Source organism: Eurosta solidaginis, chromosome 1 (assembly GCF_040869045.1).
Source record: "Eurosta solidaginis isolate ZX-2024a chromosome 1, ASM4086904v1, whole genome shotgun sequence".
Lineage (NCBI taxonomy): Eukaryota > Metazoa > Arthropoda > Insecta > Diptera > Tephritidae > Eurosta > Eurosta solidaginis.
The window spans coordinates 11703859-11722995 of record NC_090319.1 but is presented as its reverse complement, the minus strand read 5'-3'; the positions used below and the strand labels follow the sequence as shown (position 1 = coordinate 11722995).

Here is a 19137-nt window from a genome sequence, read left to right as displayed (position 1 = left end):
TCGTTGAGCGCATCCTACATGGGCAGATCGCCACATATGTGCATGCAAATAAACTTTTAACGGACCATCAGTCCGGTTTCAGACCAAAAAGGAGCTGTACTACGGCACTTATTTCTGTGGTAGAAGATATACGGGAGCGCATAGATGATAACTTTACGGCTTTCCTAACCCTTCTTGACCACTCTAAAGCCCTTGACTCTGTTGACCATACCCTACTATGTAAAAAGCTGGAAAACATGTTTAATTTTTCCAGTCATGCAACCAACCTAATCAGATCTTATCTAGACGGCAGAACGCAGGCAGTATGAGTAGATAATAGAAAGTCAAACTTGTTAGACGTTTCGCGTGGTGTACCCCAAGGGTCAATCCTTGGTCCTTTGTTGTTTGTATTGTACATTAATGGCCTGCCTCGTGTTCTTAAGTATTGTGACGTCCACATCTATGCTGACGATGTTCAATTGTATACGTGCTGTCCTGTCGATTGTATGAGTTTATGTATAAGTAACTTGAATCAAGACCTTAGTCAAATAGGTGTATGGGCTTCCATGAATGGTTTATGTCTAAATCCTAGAAAGTCGAAGTGCATTGTTATCCGTAGAAAGCCGCTAGCTACAAATGGCTTAAACAATATTATGCTTGAAAATTCTGTTATAGAATGTGTTGACACGGCAAGAAATCTTGGCATAGTTTTTAACAAAACATTGTCCTGGAGAGACCATATCTTTAGAACCGTAGGAAAAGTGTACGGTATGCTCCGTACACTGTGGTTGACACAGTATTTCACTCCGCTACATATTCGACTACTTTTATCCAAAGCGTACTTAATACCTACGCTCCTCTACGGCTGTGAGATTTTTTCTAACTGTGACGCTGTGAGTAAAAAGAAGCTTAATGTTGCCTTTTCGGCTTTGGATTATTAATACTGATGTCAAGACGCGTCGTTTGACACCTGTCTCAATATTTTTGGTATCGTATTAGCAGTCGACCACTTAACTAGACTTTTACCCAATCCCCAAAAGGTGTTCTGGAAAAAAATACTATGGATACTACCACCGGTTTCGGAGGGACCCGCGGGTCAGTTTTCGGTTTTCCGATAATATCTCTTGTACGAGTTAAAATTTTTATTTTTCGGCTTTGGATTATTAATACTGATGTCAAGACACGTCGTTAGAGACCTCCTTTGATATTTTTGGACGCGTATTAGCAGTGTCATGCTGTCATATAGCTCTGTCTTTTAGCTTGTATTACAAGACAAAATAAAGTAGTGTAATATGGATATAGTCACTCATTTGAAGATATAAATTAGGAAAGATGCCCCGCTTTGATTTATAACCAATGTAAATGTTTTTTTTTTTTTTTTTTTTTAAATGTAATATAACGCAATACCAGCAACAGTATTTTCATCCGGTAACTCCAATAATCTGCAACATCTGTCAAATATATGGGTGTGTTAATTAGTTCAGTGCGAAAATTTCTGTTGTGAGAAATCTTATTGAAAAATAAAAATTTTAGTTGGACTTTAATTTTTATTTGAATTTTTCGTGCACCGTAATTTAAAATGGGTCTGAAAGGTTGTGAAATTCAATTAGATAACCCATGGAATACCTATTATGCTGGTCAAACGATTAACGGGCAAGTGAAACTGACTTTTGATTCAACGAAAAAAGTACGAGGTAGGTTTTTAAATTCTGTTTGGACTATAAGATATGATAAATAATAACTTAAAACTACTTAACATGATTTTTGATTCACTTTGCCAAAACAATCAATTGTTTAATGTGTTAATGCAGACGCATTATTCACCTATGACGACATGTATATGTATAGTGGATTTGTACATATGTATATAAATATGTACTTATATAGCACGGAATCACATCATCAGCATTGTGCTAAATTCGGCTGTTATGCATTATACATGTACATATCTATTACTTGGGGCTACTTAACCTTCACCGTCACACATCACTTTATTAGCCGGCTTTAAAATACTTTGCATACATACATATATACGTATTACATGAATTCTGCGTATCCAAGCCTGTACTGTTGGTGTTGATTTTTTTGATTGGCTTGGGATCGAAGAAACTTGAAAAAGTGGTTTCGAGCTTGCTCTAGCTAATATTTTTGTTCTTTATTTTCTTCATTACATTTCTCTACATATATACACCCGCATACCGGCCTCAAGTGCATATCGTCAGTTAAATTGCAAAGCACACATTATTTTCAGTAAATTTGCCGACAAGTCTTTTCAAAGCTACAAATACTTTTAAAAATAACTTTTCCTGACATCGTCAGTCCGACCGAGCTCCCATAATTTTGCGAATATAAAGCTGACCGATAACTTTTTTTGCAATACGGTCTAATATAATGTCTAAGCATTTGCATAAATGATAAAAGCTCTACATATAAAAAAAAAACTTCATTGAGGAATTTCTTGTGGTGATGAGATATCATATTTATTCATAAGAGCATTTTCTTTATTGGTCTGTGTTGTGCCATCGTCATACCCATACTGCCATCTGTGCCCATTAAATTTGCTAGCATTTCAAAGTGAGGTCGAATATACAGATAGATTTTGGAATGCGGTTTTTGAACCAAACACCTAGCCGCGTAGTTCGAATAAGCAAAATAGAGGTATTTTAATATCAGTTGCATAAATATGTATTATTGATACATTTCATTTTGTCGACTACTCCCTCAAATGTGCGGATGATGTCATCTCGTATAACTAGAAATAAAGCTGAAAAGCATTGTTGTAGTGACAAAATAGTAGTAGTAAGAATAAGTTAATAATAGAATTTGCTAAAAGGAACGCTTTCTTTAAAAATATGCATATCACCCTTACCTAGATCCAAAGCGAACTAACTCAGAAATATTAACTTTTGATGTTATACACTCTGCAGCGATCTTGAATTCAAAACCAACCACCATATCCAAAATATCTTTTAAATAATAAAAGGTCCCCGCGCAGCAAAAAGAACTGTATATGTTTTTATTATTTTTAGGTATCATAATAAAATTTGTGGGCGAAGCCAATACAGAGTGGTCCGAACAGAAAACTGTGACCACTAGTGAAGGCAAGACTGAACAGGAAACGGAAACCTTACGCGGGCATGAAGAATACTTCCAAATACAATACTATCTTCTTGGTGGCAAAAATAGTAAGTAGACATTTAAATAAAATAAAAATAAAATATTTTTATATTTGCACATTTTGGTGGCTGCATTTTACATGCAGTAACGCCCCAGCAGATTCAGTTTCTGCTGAAAATTTGTCCATTGCTTTGAAAATTAGCCCATTGAAAAAAGCCTGGCATGAGTAAAGCGCGTTAGTAGACTTAAATCTAAATCCCGTACACGAGTTGAGGTCTGGGTTTGGGGCCCGTCACGCAAAAGCCCTAAAAATTAAAAAATAGTTTCGTTAGAAGAAACAAACTATTCAGGAGGCACGATGGACGGGGCAGGAGGGAAGCGCTGTTTGAAGCCACGGAATTGGGAATGAAGGGATTCTTAAACTCAAAACCAAGCTTTATTGCTGCATAGCTTTTTCAATTCAATTGTCAACTTCTATTCGAGGCGAATTCTCTTACAAGTATGAATGTAACATGCAAATATATTACAGGCGAGACAATGGCAGCCTTAAGTTTCTCAAGAACATGGGGGAGGAGGAATGGCCTAAAAGGTTGAATGTGGTCATATAAATCGTTCCCGAGATGATTGGGCTAGTACCTTAATCGTGCAGAGTTACCGGAACGTACCTGATCTATATCCAGCAAAGGACCATCAACATCGGTAACACTCCGCATAGCCTTCGGGGAGTGTCTTTATCGTTAATTCAACAACAACAAGAACTAGAAAAGACATATCGAGCCATAACCACCGAAAAAATGTATCCCACAAACTCGAAATTTTACAGGGGAAGGTTTTTTTTAAATTAAATCAGTTTGATAAAGCCATTATTTTATAAATTTATAATGTAAATATTTTTTTGTGTAATACATTTAATTTTAATAATTTTAAATAGATATTTGCATCATAACGGTTGTTTTTGTGGGATACATTTTTTTGCTTTCCTTTTGGCAATCTATTATTAAAAAGTGTGTGGGTTACACAAACATTTATTTTAAGGAAGTGACTTCCCGTTTTTTTTACTTAATTTTTTACTTAGTCCTTAAAATTAAATTAAATTTGATTTAAAAAAATAATAAATGTATACATGCACTTGCGCTTCAAAGCTGCACGAGTCACTGCCAATAAAGCCATAAGATTTTCTACGAAAATAAGTTCAGCACCGCTTTAAATTCAAAAAAAACTTGGAATTGGCAAATCCAAGGCCGATCTCTCTGTCCCCCCTGATGTAGATGTTAACGATATCAATGATAGTTTTTTAAAGTTACCTCCCTCGGCTGCTAATGTATGTATTGACAACTACGGTGATCGGGTTGATGCTAGTCCTCTCGGGTTTGTTCGTGTCGATGACTGTGATGTTGTGAAAGCCATACTTTTTGTGAAGTCCACCGCTATAGGCTTAGACGGAATATGTGCAAAATTTGTGAAAATTATTCTACCCGTAATCCTGCCCCATATAACCTATTTAATAAACTCTATCCTAACCACCTCTGTCTTTCCAAAATGTTGGAAAGCTGTTAAAGTTATACCCATTCCCAAACAAAACAAAGAGTACAGGCCGATAGCCATACTGCCTTTTCTTTCGAAGGCCGTTGAGCGCATCCTACATGGGCAGATCGCCACATATGTGCATGCAAATAAACTTTTAACGGACCATCAGTCCGGTTTCAGACCAAAAAGGAGCTGTACTACGGCACTTATTTCTGTGGTAGAAGATATACGGGAGCGCATAGATGATAACTTTACGGCTTTCCTAACCCTTTTTGACCACTCTAAAGCCTTTGACTCTGTTGACCATACCCTACTATGTAAAAAGCTGGAAAACATGTTTAATTTTTCCAGTAATGCAACCACCCTAATCAGATCTTATCTAGACGGCAGAACGCAGGCAGTATGTGTAGATAATAGAAAGTCAAACTTGTTAGACGTTTCGCGTGGTGTACCCCAAGGGTCAATCCTTGGTTCTTTGTTGTTTGTATTGTACATTAATGACCTGCCTCGTGTTCTTAAGTATTGTGACGTCCACATCTATGCTGACGATGTTCAATTGTATACGTGCTGTCCTGTCGATTGTATGAGTTTATGTATAAGTAACTTGAATCAAGACCTTAGTCAAATAGGTGTATGGGCTTCCATGAATGGTTTATGTCTAAATCCTAGAAAGTCGAAGTGCATTGTTATCCGTTGAAAGCCGCTAGCTACAAATGGTTTAAACAATATTATGTTTGAAAATTCTGTTATAGAATATGTTGACACGGCGAGAAATCTTGGCATAGTTTTTAACAAAACATTGTCCTGGAGATACCATATCTTTAGAACCGTAGGAAAAGTGTACGGTATGCTCCGTACACTGTGGTTGACACAGTATTTCACTCCGCTACATATTCGACTACTTTTATCCAAAGCGTACTTAATACCTACGCTCCTCTACGGCTGTGAGATTTTTTCTAACTGTGACGCTGTGAGTAAAAAGAAGCTTAATGTTGCCTACAATAACATTGCTAGATATGTTTACGGGCTGAATAGACTTGATCACGTTTCCTGTTATTCTGCAAAGTTTCTTTTGACAATCTTTTAAAGTTTAGAACACTTATTACCTTGCATAAGATAATCTACACGAAGGAGCCTTATTACCTATATCGAAGGCTTCAATTTCTTCATTCTACGAGGACAATTGTTCTTGCACATGTTAAGCACCGTATGCTAATTTCTGAACGCCAATTCTTCGTTACTTCGATCCGTCTTTGGAACTCCCTTCCAGCCAGAATAAGACAAATAAGTAATGCACTGCCTTTCAAAAAAGAATTAATCTTGTTCTTTAATTGACTCACCTCTCCTTCTTCAACTGACTCTCTTTACTGATCTTCTATCCGTTTTTCTTGCCACCTCCTATTTCCTCAAAGGATAGAACCTAATATTATTACTGTACTACCTACCCTTGCAATGTCCCCTCTATTCTTATTTCTGTTCTGTGTCCCTAGGCTAAGCTCTTTAAAATTTATTTTAAACATTAAGTCTTATTTTACAAATTATCTATTGTTATTGAAACATTTTTTGAATTTTCGCCATTGTTCTGACTAGCACTATAAAATAATTTTGTCAAATTGTTGTGTTAGAAAAAATTTAATAAAATACAAATACAAAATATTTCTTAGTATATTCTATAAAACAAAAATAAAGTAATGTAATTCATATATTTAAAGTTTTCTGTTAACAAAGTAATGTTATTCATATTAAAATCTTGTAAACTTGAATAACGATAGATAAAAATATATAAAGAACGCGAAATACTATCTTCCTGCAATAAAACAGGCGATATGACAGCTCCGTCGATATATTTGAATTCGCAGCGATTCGAAATATGGTAGTCTTAAGCATGATGTAACAGACGAGGCTCTGGCGACCCCAAGCTCCTCATGGAACTTGGGGGTGGGGAGGGAGGGATGGCCTGAAGGTTTAATGTGGCCATATAAATCGTTCCCGAGATGGTCGGGCCAGCACCTTAATGGTGCTGTGTTACCGGAGCGTATCGGATCTGTATCCGACAAAGGACCATCACATCGATAACACTCCCCAAAGCCTTCGGGGAGTAACCTAATCGCTACAACAACAACAACAACATGAGAGTTCATTCTGAAAACTCCCACCTAATACGAATTATGTGAGAAAGGGAAAGAACAGAATAGGCCGTTTTCTGAAATAGTATTAAATTTGATACTTTTTTGAATAAAAGCACTAAATCCTTGATGGTTACGAAACTGGAATTTTTTTAAATTTTTAGATTAAAATGTAACTTATATTAATCTTAAAACTTAAAAATGTTTCTTTTGGTATATTTATATATTCACTACTACTCTGAATCGCCTCAACCGATTTGGATGAAATTCGGTTTATGGATAGTGTAGTAGTATTTGTATATTTAATACTCCTATATTTCTTGTAAAATATGCTCACGATGAGTTTGAAGGAGACTGATAGTTAAATGCTTCATATCCGTAACAAGATTTGAAATATAAAATTGAATATGTTCGATCGGTTTTCTACAGGTATGCCATACCTTCCTAGTTACTTTCAAAATCGACATAAGTAGTGTGTGCAATTCACACTGCACAACAATAACTAGCACTTTAAATTTTTTTTCATTGAACTCCTTTGTAAGAAATGTGGAAATTGCTGGATTTGGTATGGCACGTCGATTTACAGAAAAATTCGAAAAATATCTCTTGTTATTAGAGTTTAAACTCTGTCGCCCGGTTTTTCAGTGCGACCTTGAGTTAAATAGAGTTTAATATTGTCACTTTGGCCCTTTAAATGAGAGGAACAATAAAACTAATGCCTAGGGCCAAAACAGCAAGGTTAGCTTGAAACTACTCCTCCGCCGAAGCTGCCCAGCCCTACTCTAAAATGAGATCGACCTTTTTTATAGGAGTTTGTATGTTATCTACAAAATAGTCTAAGAAGTTCAGTGACTTAATTTTTCAATTATTTTAGTTCAAAATTTTCGATTGTATTTAAGTTGTCCTTAAAAATAATATTTACAATAATAATAAAAACAGATACACAAATACACATTAAGTTATTACATTTCGGTATATGATTTTGCTAGGACAACATATTACAACAGACAGTAAAAGATCCATACGAAGTCATTAGTTGGTCATATACTAAAATTGATTATTTTCCTTTCCTCTCACCACTATAAGTTTGCATTCAATTTACGTACGACTAGGCTTCGTCATTTGCTTCGTCGTTACTTTCTGCTGTTGTTGTTGTTGTTGTAGCGATAAGGTTGCTCCCCGAAGGCTTTGGGGAGTGTTATCGATGTGATGGTCCTTTGCCGGATAAAGATCCGGTACGCTCCGGTACCACAGCACCATTAAGGTGCTAGCCCGACCATCTCGGGAACGATTTATGTAGCCACATTAAACCTTCAGGCCTTGAAAATAGACACTTGCTACATATGTTGGATTACCATCTGGATCTGTTCCAGTTTGTATAGCATCATATGGTTCAGGAAGGGCTAGGTACATTTCTAGATCCATTTAATTCTAACTCGAAAAGTGGTATCCACATCGGGATATTGGTATACATATCAGTCGCATCAGAATCATATTTCTTATCCAACTCTGACCGTTCTCCGTAGGGTGCACTCGGTTGCGTGTGCATGGTGGTCTACATTCTGGACAATATTTTAGATGATTTAATGCCGCGAACAAGCAACGATTGAGAAATAAAAGACCACGAGTTATTGAATATATTCGATCGGTTTTCTTATAGAACTCAAAACAAATGGCAAATTCTAATGTTTTTTTTTTTTTTTGTTGTTTAAGTTACTTCATTGCGCGTATATAAAATACCGGATGAAGGTCGAATGAAATTCGAATTATTTGGCCAGCTCGAAAGCTAAAACGCCAACGCCAATTTTTTTTAGTTTATTCTGTTAATTATAGATCCAGTTTACATTGTTTAAGGAAACTAGTGATGGTACTATACATTTTGTCACTATATTTTTTCTGTATATCGATTAAATTTGAATGATTTTGTAATAATGGGTATTTACTTCTAATTGTTGCATATTTGTTGCAGTGGAATAAGATGTGATTCGTATTTTCTATTGTGTTGCAAATTTCACAATTATTGTCATCATATATTTGCATTTTGTTTAATGTATCTTTGCAAAATGTGTGATTGGTTAAAATTCTATTGATTACTTTTATTTCCTTGGGTTCGAATTTAGAATTTTTCTTGTTGAACCATGGTTTTTTAATTAGTTCTGGGTATATTTGTCCGTAATCTTTACCTTTATTTGATATTTTTCCTTTGTATTCAGTCTCCCATTCTTTCCTTATTTTATTTTCAATTTCTTTTGTCGCATCTTTGATGGTCCATGGTACTCTGATTCTTTCTCCATTCTGGTTTGCATTTTTTGCAGCTTCATCTGCTTTCTCATTTGGTTTAATGTTTTTGTGGGCCGGGATATGATGTATTTCTATTCTTTCTAGATTTGATGAATTAATTATTTCAAAGATTTCTTGTACTATGTGATTGTTACTTTCTTCATTTTTTAAAGCAAAAATGCTACTTAGGCTGTCTGTTAGTATTGCTATTTTATTAAAATTTTGTACTATGGCGAATTCCACCGCTTTTTGTATTGCTATTAATTCTGCTGTCATCGATGCCACTTTTTTATTGCTATAGAACGATTTGATAGTGTTAGTTTTTTCATGAATAAATGCAGCTCCCATTATATTGTCTTTTATTGATCCATCCGTAAATATTAATTCAAATTTTTGTGATTCTAATATTTGTATTTTTTCCTTGAAAATTGTATTTATAATACTTTTGTCACATTCTTTATTTTTTGCCGTTTTTTTGAAAAAATTGTCATCTGTAATTATTTTCTTTGATGAATGTTTCTTTGTATTGATTGTTGCAATATTGTAAAAAATTAGTTTGTATTTTTGGTATATTTTGTAATAGCTGGTATTATTACTTAATTTATCTGTGATTATTGTCTTTTTCATTGGTAAGTTATATGCTATACATTTTATAATTTCCTTCGCTGTTGCCAACTCCAGCCTGTAAATCGTTGGCATCTCCGCAGCCATATGGTATATAACATGTGTTGGTGTGGATCTTATTAGACCCAAACAACGTCTAAGATTGTTATTATTACATATTGTTAATTTTTGTAAAGCCATCTTTGGGATATTGGCAAAAGTGGAAGCCGCATAGTCCATTTTAACTCTCGCAAAAGCTTTATAGCCTTTGGAGGTGCTATACCGAATTTACAGCCGCTCAAAATATTTAAAAATTGGCATGTTCTATTAGTTTTGTCAACTATCTTGTTTATGTGTTGCATACAAGCATTATTTGTACTTATATATCTTCCTAAATATTTGATATTTGTTACCTGTTCAATTGACGTGCCATTTATTTGTATATTTATTTGTGAATTTTTCTGATTGAAAAATATGGTTTTGGTTTTATTAATATTTATTTTTAATTTGATTGTATCACATTCATTAATAAATTCTTGTATTTTTATTTACAGTAATTGTTGTGTGGTGTCTTTATTTTTGTTAACGCATACTAAGAAGAAGTCATCTGCGAATTGGAATAGCTTACATTTTTCATTAATTATCTGATGAATGTGTGCTGTATATAGATTAAACAAAGTTGGACTTAATCCACTTCCTTGGGCAAGTCCATTTGTTGTTGTAATTTTTTGTTTATCTAAGATCAGTGTACGTTGTTTTAAAAATGCTGTTATCCATCTTATTACTTTGCTATTAATCTGTGTTTCGTTAAGTTTGTTTTCAAGAATTTCTATGTCTACCGAGTCGTATGCTTTTTCCACATCAATACATGTTGCCATTACTTGGTATTTGTTTTCTTTATAATATGCTACTGTATTTATAAGGTCATTTATACAATTTGCTATAGATCGATTCTTCCTAAATCCATATGATTTTTCTGGTAATAGTTTATGTTCTTCAATTTGATTATCAATATGGATTTTTATTATGCCTTCTATTATTTTAGCCATCACTGACAATAGACATATTGGTCTGTATTTGTAAATATCTGTTGTGTTTTTTTCTTTAGGAATCGGTATGATTTTGATTTCTCTCCACGCTTGTGGTATCAACCCTTCCTGCCAGATATTCTCAATTATATTGAATAATTTTCTCTTTTCTGATTCTTGTAGTTCTAGTATCATACGATATGAAATTTGGTCAGGACCATTCGCTGAATTAATCTTTCTGCTGTATAGGAATTTGAAGAAATTGTCCACATTCATTTCCTTTAATGGTATGTCAGTTCTGTTTATGTTATTGACCATAACATTTCTATCCGGATCCCTTGCAATAAATATTAGATACTTTTTTGACTCTTCATTATTCCAACAGTTGTTAATATTTTTTTCACATTTATACTTTTTGAGGTTTTTTATTTTATTCCACATTGAATTAGTGTCTCCTTTCGAAATTTCATCTATGAGTTCGTTAAAATTTTTCTTCTTTTGTTCTTTAACTTGTTCTATGAATTTTTTCCTCGCCACAATTAATGCTTCGCTGTTTTGTAATGTTTTATATTGATTAAATTTCTTCTGAGCTGTATTTCTTAGTCTGAACAATTTTTCTGTTTCTTGAGTCCACCATTTTTTTGGTATATATTTGTTTTTATGGTTTATCTTGATTGTGTTGTTTTTTATGGTGTTTTTGATCGCATTATTAAATTCTTCCAAACTATTTCCTATTGTCAATGTATTTATTTCTTTTAGTACTTTGCTCAAAATAATTTTTTTGGATTTTTGCGGTTTTAATAATTCTTCGAATAGGGTTATTATTATTGGTTTATGATGACTATTTGTGAGTTGATGTGTTGTTTTCCAAGTATTTCTGATATTCTGATTTATAAATGTGACATCTATTGCTGATGATGAATTATTCATCTCAAATGTATGTTCTCCTGTATTTAGTGTTTGAAATCCGTTGTCCATGACTAAATTTTCCAGTATATTTCCTTTATTGTTAGTTATTTCCGGGTCCCACATTGCTGCTCTGGCGTTGAGGTCACCTCCTATTAATGTCAAGTTGTTAAATTTCTTTGAAAAAATAAATATTTTCTCCATTTCAATTTTAAATTCTTGAGTTGGAACGTTAGGTGGCGAATATACGCTTATTATGTTTATATTCTTTTTAAGATTGATGGTTGTAATTCCTATGTTTTCAATTGAACTTGGTATCTTAAACAATGTAAATTTAATATTTTTCCTAATGTAAATTGCTACGCCTCCATATCCATCTTGTCTATTCGCAAAAGCAAAGTTATAATTATTTATATTTGAATCAAAATTATTAGTTAGCCATGTTTCGGCTAAAATGGCTATATCTATTTTATTATTTAAAAGATAAATTTCCAGTATTTCTTTGTTTCCTTGTTTTTTCAAGCTTTGGATGTTAAATTGTAAGATCTTAATCTGATCAGCCATTAGGGTCCTGGGACATTAGTGTTGTGTCAAAAATATTGTTAATTTTGTTAATAGCAATACGAATATTGTTCAGTAATTCCATAGTATTGTGATTTAGTCTCTCGTTTACATTTGATGCTAAATGTTTTGTTATTTCTACACTTATTTTATTAAAGACTTCTTGTGTGTCTTTAATTTTATTTGTGTTTATAGTGCCTTCCGTCGTTATTGGTTTTATGGCCTCTCGCCATTCATTCATTGTGTTGATTGCGTTTTGTTGTTCTCTTTGTCTGTTTTTGTTAATGTTTTTAACTACCTTCACATATGGCACCATTTTGTGGATGTATTCTGTGGTATCGTTCTCAGCATTTTGTTTGTTTACTTCCTTCTTCTGTAGTTGCGGGAAATTTTGTTCAAAGTTGTCTAGTAATTCAAATCTGTTACCTAAAATGTTGGTTACTTTTTTATGTGCATCTTTGTATGAACTGTTGTCTAATGTCATTGTTCTTTTGATTATGTATGCTTTTACTCGTGCTGGACAGTCTTTTGCTGTTGGTGGATGTTGAAAATTGCAATTAATACACATTATTGTTTTGCACTGTTCTTCCACAGGATGTACCTGGTAACATTTTTTGCATCGTTCAACCCTTTCTTTGCAATTCTGTGCGAAATGGTTATACCTGAAGCATTTGTAACATTGTGTTATGGTAATGAATGGTTTTACCATTATTTTTGTATGTGCATAAATTATTTCTTTCGGTAGTGTTTGTCCTTTAAAAAAGATTTTTACCCGTCTTGTTGGTATTCTTTTTTCTTTGTCGTCCTTATCTTTTCTTTCGATTCTAATCATTTTCATTATAGGAATTGTTGTAATAATGTCTTTGTGAAGTTCTTCCATTGTCATTTCCGTTGGAATATCAAAAATGATACCCGTTTTTGAAAGGCAATGTTGTAGTATTTTCGGTTCATAACCTTTATTTTTAATTGTGTTATCATTACAAATTTTATTTGCTGTTTCTGCATTTTTACATATAGTTTTTATTTTACCAAAACCTACTTTGCTTACCTCTTCCACTTCTTCATAGTTAAGGATTTTAAGAAGGTTGGCTACGGTTACTGCATTAATTGAATTTCTTTCAGTTCCATTTTGTTTTTTGTCAATATATACTACAAATGGACCTTTGTGATCTTTGTCATAGTATAGATATTCATTTGTTGTCATATTTCCTGCCGGTTTATTATTAAGATTTATATCCTCGTTTTCATTCCTTTTTGTTGTATTTTGCTGAGTATTTGTTACTTGAATGGTATTTTTATCCGCAATATCTTCTGGTTTATTTTGTTTTGCTTGTTTTCGAGAATTTGTTTGTTGATTGAACAATGTATTGTTTTCCTCATTTCTCAACTCCGGTTTAATGTTTTTATCAATTTTCGGTTTTTTATTTCTGTCTTTATATTGTTGTACCCAGGAGCCCTCAGGCTCCTCGGCGTCTACATCCATTTTGAGGTTAGGTTCACTTAGTAGTTAGTATATTCTTATTTTTTGTAGTTTTATCTTTTTATCCAATAAGATTAACTTTTAATTAAGTAGAATTAATGTTTGTATTGTTTAATTTTTATTATTCTCCACTTCAATTAAAAAATTTAACTTTTGTAAAAAATTTGTTCAAACCACGCGTCTTTACACTTTCAGTGTTGCCAATCTCCTCATTCTAATGTTTTTGTTGAAAAAATAATAATTTTTTTGAGAATTGTCACTAGTTTGAGCGATAGAAAAGTCAACTCAAAATAGAATTGGAGAAAAAAGTGATGCTGTTACATACTTTTCCAGGAAAATTGATTTGTTTAGTTTTTACTACAATTTTTCCTCTGAATGGAAAAGTAGTTTCGCAAAGAGGCAAATGGAGTTTCAGAGTGGGAGTTCAAGATGGCGGATTAGAAAGAGAAGTTGCCAACGTCAGTCACTTTGTAATTACGTCATGTTCTTAAGTATCAGGTTAACTGTTAGCATAACGACAACATCAGGCTTCCGCATAAAAGGATAAATCATTGCTAGATAGCGAAGGAGAGGAAGATATCCAAATCCACGAAATCACGACGAAACCCCGCGGAGCTATTCAAATATTAACACAAAAACCTAGTTAGTTAAGCTCTTATGATATTACGTCGGGCTGAAGATGACTTTAGGGTAATGCTCCAGGCCCCTTTTCTTGATATATTGTAGATTGAAATTTGTATTTAACGACATATACCCAACTCTGATATTTAAACTTGTTAATACCAGGGATGCACCTTAACGTTAAGCTAATCGTTTATCAAAAAATTTCCACCGTTTCCGTTGAAACACTTCGAAATATTATCGATAAAGAAATTATCAAGATAAATTGTATCTCGTTTTTAACCGAAACGAAAAGCTTTCGTTAACGTTAAAAACGTTAACGAAAACGTGATACTTTATGTTTGAATTGTGCTGGCAATGCTATAGCCATGGTGAAGCCGTAAGGTGGCAACAACGAGCGCACATACACACACAAACTCTATGTAATTTGTTTGTGTAATTCGTTGGTGGTAATGTCAAAAATACTCTGAGAAATGTTCGTACTGTCAAAATTCATGAGAAAAGTTGCAATCAGCTTGGATAATGCTTTCACCTTTAATGACTCCGCCATCAATCAGCTTTGCCAGCATAGTTTGAAATTAATAATCAACATAAACGATTTGATTTCGTTTCGTTTATTAACGTTGATTATCGTAACGAAATGATATCGTTTCGTTGGTTAAGCATGCCTGGTTAATACTGATACATCTGTGCCAACTTTAAACTCCAGGTGCCGAAAACGAACTTCCTGCTGGTACCCACACTTATCCATTTACATGCGCATTACCACCGACACTACCCTCATCATTTGAGGGTGAATTCGGCCATGTACGCTATACAATTAAGGTGACATTGGATCGTCCATGGAAATTCGATCAGGATATGAAAATGGCATTTACCGTTATTGCCCCAGTTGATCTTAATGTGAATCCACGTGTAAAGGTAATATTAAAAAATATATTATTCACTCAATTGCTTATAGAAATAATCATGTTTATTAATTTTTTTAGGAACCATATAAACTTGAATTAGAAAAAAGTTTTTGCTGTTTCTGTTGTCGTTCGGGTCCATTATCGGTAATAACTACCGTACCTGTAACTGGCTACGTTTCGGGTCAGACAATACCAATTACTTGCGAATGTGACAATGCCAGTAATGTTGGTATAACATCGGTGAAGTTTATTTTACGCAAACGTGTCACATTTCAAGTGAATCAACCGCGTGCTGATAAAAAACAAAGTAAAATAACAATCGCTGAATTGGGTATTGGCCCAGTTGCTGGCGGTGAGACACGCACATTTACACAACAATTGGAAATTCCAGCACTGCCACCAACAAATTTGCTTAATTGCGGTATTATCTCGTTGGATTATGATTTGCACGTATGTTGCTCTTGTTATATTCTTAATCGCATATATATTCAAATTCCTATATTTCTATAGGTTGAATGTGACGTTAGCGGCCCACATCGTAATTTATCTGGTAATATACCAATTATATTGGGAACAATTCCTTTAGCATCATTTAAGCCACCAGCCCCATACACTGACGTGCCAGCACAAATATCACCACAACAACAAGATCAAGATCCATCATTGGCCCCAACGCAACCAGTCAGTCCAGCTAGTCCACAAAATGATGGTATGGGTGGAGCGCGCGGTTGGAATGTAGCAGATAGCGCTGGTGGTCAATTGTATCCAAATATACGTAAGATTTTGTTACAGTCCTTTAATTCGAAACTTCCAAACTACTTTCTCTATCTCACCCTAGGTTTCTCACTATCCAAATAATTTTTTCCCTCCCTCAGCTTATACCTTTACCTTTACCTGTACCTCCACCACCCTATTCTACTCTCCTTTTCCCTCCTACCTATTTTTATTCTTATCTCGTTTAATTTTTATATATATCCCAATCTACCGTAATTCCGTCAGCATAATATATTTAGGTTTATAAAACTAATATATATATGTATTTTATTTTTAGCACCACCACAATTTGTTGAGACACAATTTCGTGCACCGAAAATAACTGGCAGCGGCGATACGGAGCATACAACAATTGTGGGTGATGCCAGCTTTGCGCCACGTTATCCAACTTTTCAATTCAATAACGCGACCGCACCCCCAACTCATTAAAAGACAGTTAAAATGTTTGTAAAAGGAAATACATCACAAAGTTATAAATCGAATTTTTCGTTATAATTCCTTATTGCAGACGAATAACGTAATTTAAAAGCTAAAAGGATTTTTTTCTTGACTTGCAAATTGACTTCATTATAGAATATAAACGTTTACTAAGTGGAATACGTGTGGTCGTATAGCAGAATTCGTTTGAAGAAACTTTTATCTCAGAATTTACTTTTGGAGAACGGCTTATCTAAGAACTTGCTAGAGATAGTGCGCTTTATATAAAATTCTTAGTTAAGGTATTCTTCGAACTAATTCTGAAATGTGCGTTTATTAAAAGTTTGCTGAGATATGGTGTTTTCGCATCGGCGGCTAAAGTAAGATGATATATCACTTAGCAGTTGAACATGTTAGTACTTTTATTTGCTTTAGTAGAAAGTGTATTTGGCTTCCGTCCGCAGGGCTTTTTAAAAAAAATGTATACAAGCTTAAGAAAGCTTAAGTCAATATAAGAACAGTGCCTAAAGTTTTGCAGTTACTAACACAGGAAATTTTAATTAAATTTGTTGTGTGGAATAAAGAAAAGAAACCTGAGTTATTTTATAACTTTTTCATATTTTCTCTGAATCTCAAGCAAAAACAGTAAGGTCCTTTGCGAAAGAATTTAAGTAAATCAGCCTTTGAGTTTTTTTGAAAATATAGAATCAGCAAAAGGCTGCAGCATTTAAATATTGTACATACTTACGCACATATAGCATGTTTTATTGCAAAACAGATGTAATTTAAAATTGTAACGCAAAATAATAATAATACCAAGCTGAATGTTTTTTTACAATGGAACATATGGATTACATCTGCTTCCAATAAAATAAACGGAAAATTATATATTTAAAGTTAAAAAAAAAAAATCGTTGTAACTCAAGCAGAAATTTAATGAATGAGAGTTGTTTTAATTTGCATATGTATTGCCTTAATTTTCAAACAAATGTTAATACATAAACATTTATTGTTCTTTAAAATGATACTTTTTCTTTTTTGTAAGCAAAAATATATTGAAATATACTCGCAAAATTTTATAACTAAAATATTAGTCTACTTATCAAATGGAGTTTTATTATTTTTATCGCGTTCTTGCACATGTATTAATAGTTTGATGGCATTTCCTTTTGCATAGCGCCGTATCAAATGCTACAACGCTCTTTTCAATATCAAAATGATGTGTAACCAATTTTTTAATTCCTGTATTTCGTGTGGATACTAAATCTAGTGCAGGTTGGTAACTAAAAAAAAAAGATGATTTAAATATATTTATATTTGTTTGTTCTGTTTAATTACTCATGGCAATAACGGTATACGCCTTTAATCTCCACCTCACGGAAAGAGCCTCCATTAACGATAGCTTGATTACATCAGCGCCCATGCCTACAAAGTGTTGCCTTCATGAGATTACAATGGAAATGAAGATTATAAACTTTTTATTATTCTAAATGAAGAAGGACTTGTCTTGCAATTCGTTAGAATAAGAACTTGCTTCAATAACGCTTCATCTCAACGAAAATTCAATAAATTTTCAGCTGAGTTGGGATGTTTTTAAGCGAATTCTGAGTTGGAGTCTCTTTCAAAAATATTTCAAGAACTTTGTGCATATTTTTTAAACTTTAAAGAAAACATAAAATTTTCTTGAATTTAGTAACGCTTTTTGGATAACCACAAAGTGAGAATAATAAATAAAATAAATATTTCCTGTAGTGGGTACAAAAAATTACAAAGCGTGCTACACCGCCAAGAGCATTTAAGCCGAGCTTCTCTTACAATTTGCGTCGTGCTACTTTTAAATTTTTTTCTACAAATTGACGGAAGTGACCTCTTTATGCCGACTCCGGACAGCTTCTGCAAGCAGGTGAATTTTCGCTTTTCATAGAAGAAATACACTCGAAGTGTTTGCCAAATCACGGCCGAAAAGGCGACCGCTTTTAGATTTTTTTCTATTTTTTTTTTTTTCAAATAAAAAAAAATTATTCCTGAAGAATTTAATGTTTGTTTCCTGTGCTTTGAATAAAGGACCATCGGGGTGGTAGCCTAGCAAGCTACCCCTACAAACACGTTGACAGTTTTCTAAGTTTGTAAGTAACTCTTGATTGAACAAATTAAAAATATCCTAATACTTACATAAACTCCCAGCCAAACCGACTCCTCTTTCCCCACACAATCCAATGTTTTATCGGGCATAACTCCCAAAGTTTTACATATTTCCTTTGCCGTTGAGTGTAAGTCAATATCTTTACAAGTTTTAAATGCATGCGTCGCATCCAACTCTTGAGCCACTTTCAATCGATGATCGTTAAAATCGGTTATGCCAATGCAAGAAGCGCCCCAAGCCTGAGCCACAATCAGTGATGCCAAACCTATAGGACCTGCACCTATTATGAGTACATTAGATCCGATAATGGCTCCAATAAAGCGCCTTCTTCCATAGTCACATGATCCGGTAATTTGAAGCAGCATTCAGCAGCATGGCGTAAATTACCATGAACGTGAGGGGCGGCACAAAATATCATCTTTGTGCATAAATTATAATCTCCAGTTTTACAAAATTCACAATAGTGACAAAATTGTCCTGGTTCGATGGCTACACGATCACCTTCTTTCAAATTTTTTACACCTTTGCCCAATTTTGCAACAATACCTGAAGCTTCGTGTCCAATAACCATAGGCTTTTTGACTTCCCATGTACCAACTTTGCCACGTACCAAAAAGTGTACACCAGTACCACAAATGCCTACTGTGTCCATTGCCAGGAGTAC

At 33.9% G+C, this 19137-nt stretch overlaps 1 protein-coding gene and 1 pseudogene across 1 annotated transcript; one reads left to right on the top strand and one right to left on the bottom strand.

The window, feature by feature from the left end:
• Positions 1-1433: 1433 nt before the first annotated feature.
• Positions 1434-17418, top strand: LOC137249080 (arrestin domain-containing protein 17). The gene is made up of 6 exons (XM_067780248.1): positions 1434-1673; positions 3009-3164; positions 14938-15149; positions 15218-15589; positions 15650-15914; positions 16191-17418. The coding sequence occupies exons 1-6, from the start codon at positions 1559-1561 to the stop codon at positions 16340-16342; spliced, it is 1272 nt and encodes a 423-aa protein (XP_067636349.1). The 5' UTR covers positions 1434-1558; the 3' UTR covers positions 16343-17418.
• A 7-nt stretch (positions 17419-17425) lies between these two features.
• Positions 17426-19137, bottom strand: LOC137249094 (sorbitol dehydrogenase-like; annotated as a pseudogene).

Coding starts and splice junctions, on each gene's coding strand:
- LOC137249080 (XM_067780248.1), top strand. CDS start 1,559: ATGGGTCTGAAAGGTTGTGAAATTCAATTAGATAACCCATGGAATACC. Junction 3,165..14,937: donor TCTTCTTGGTGGCAAAAATA/GTAAGTAGACAT, acceptor TTTAAACTCCAG/GTGCCGAAAACGAACTTCCT. Junction 15,150..15,217: donor ATGTGAATCCACGTGTAAAG/GTAATATTAAAA, acceptor TAATTTTTTTAG/GAACCATATAAACTTGAATT.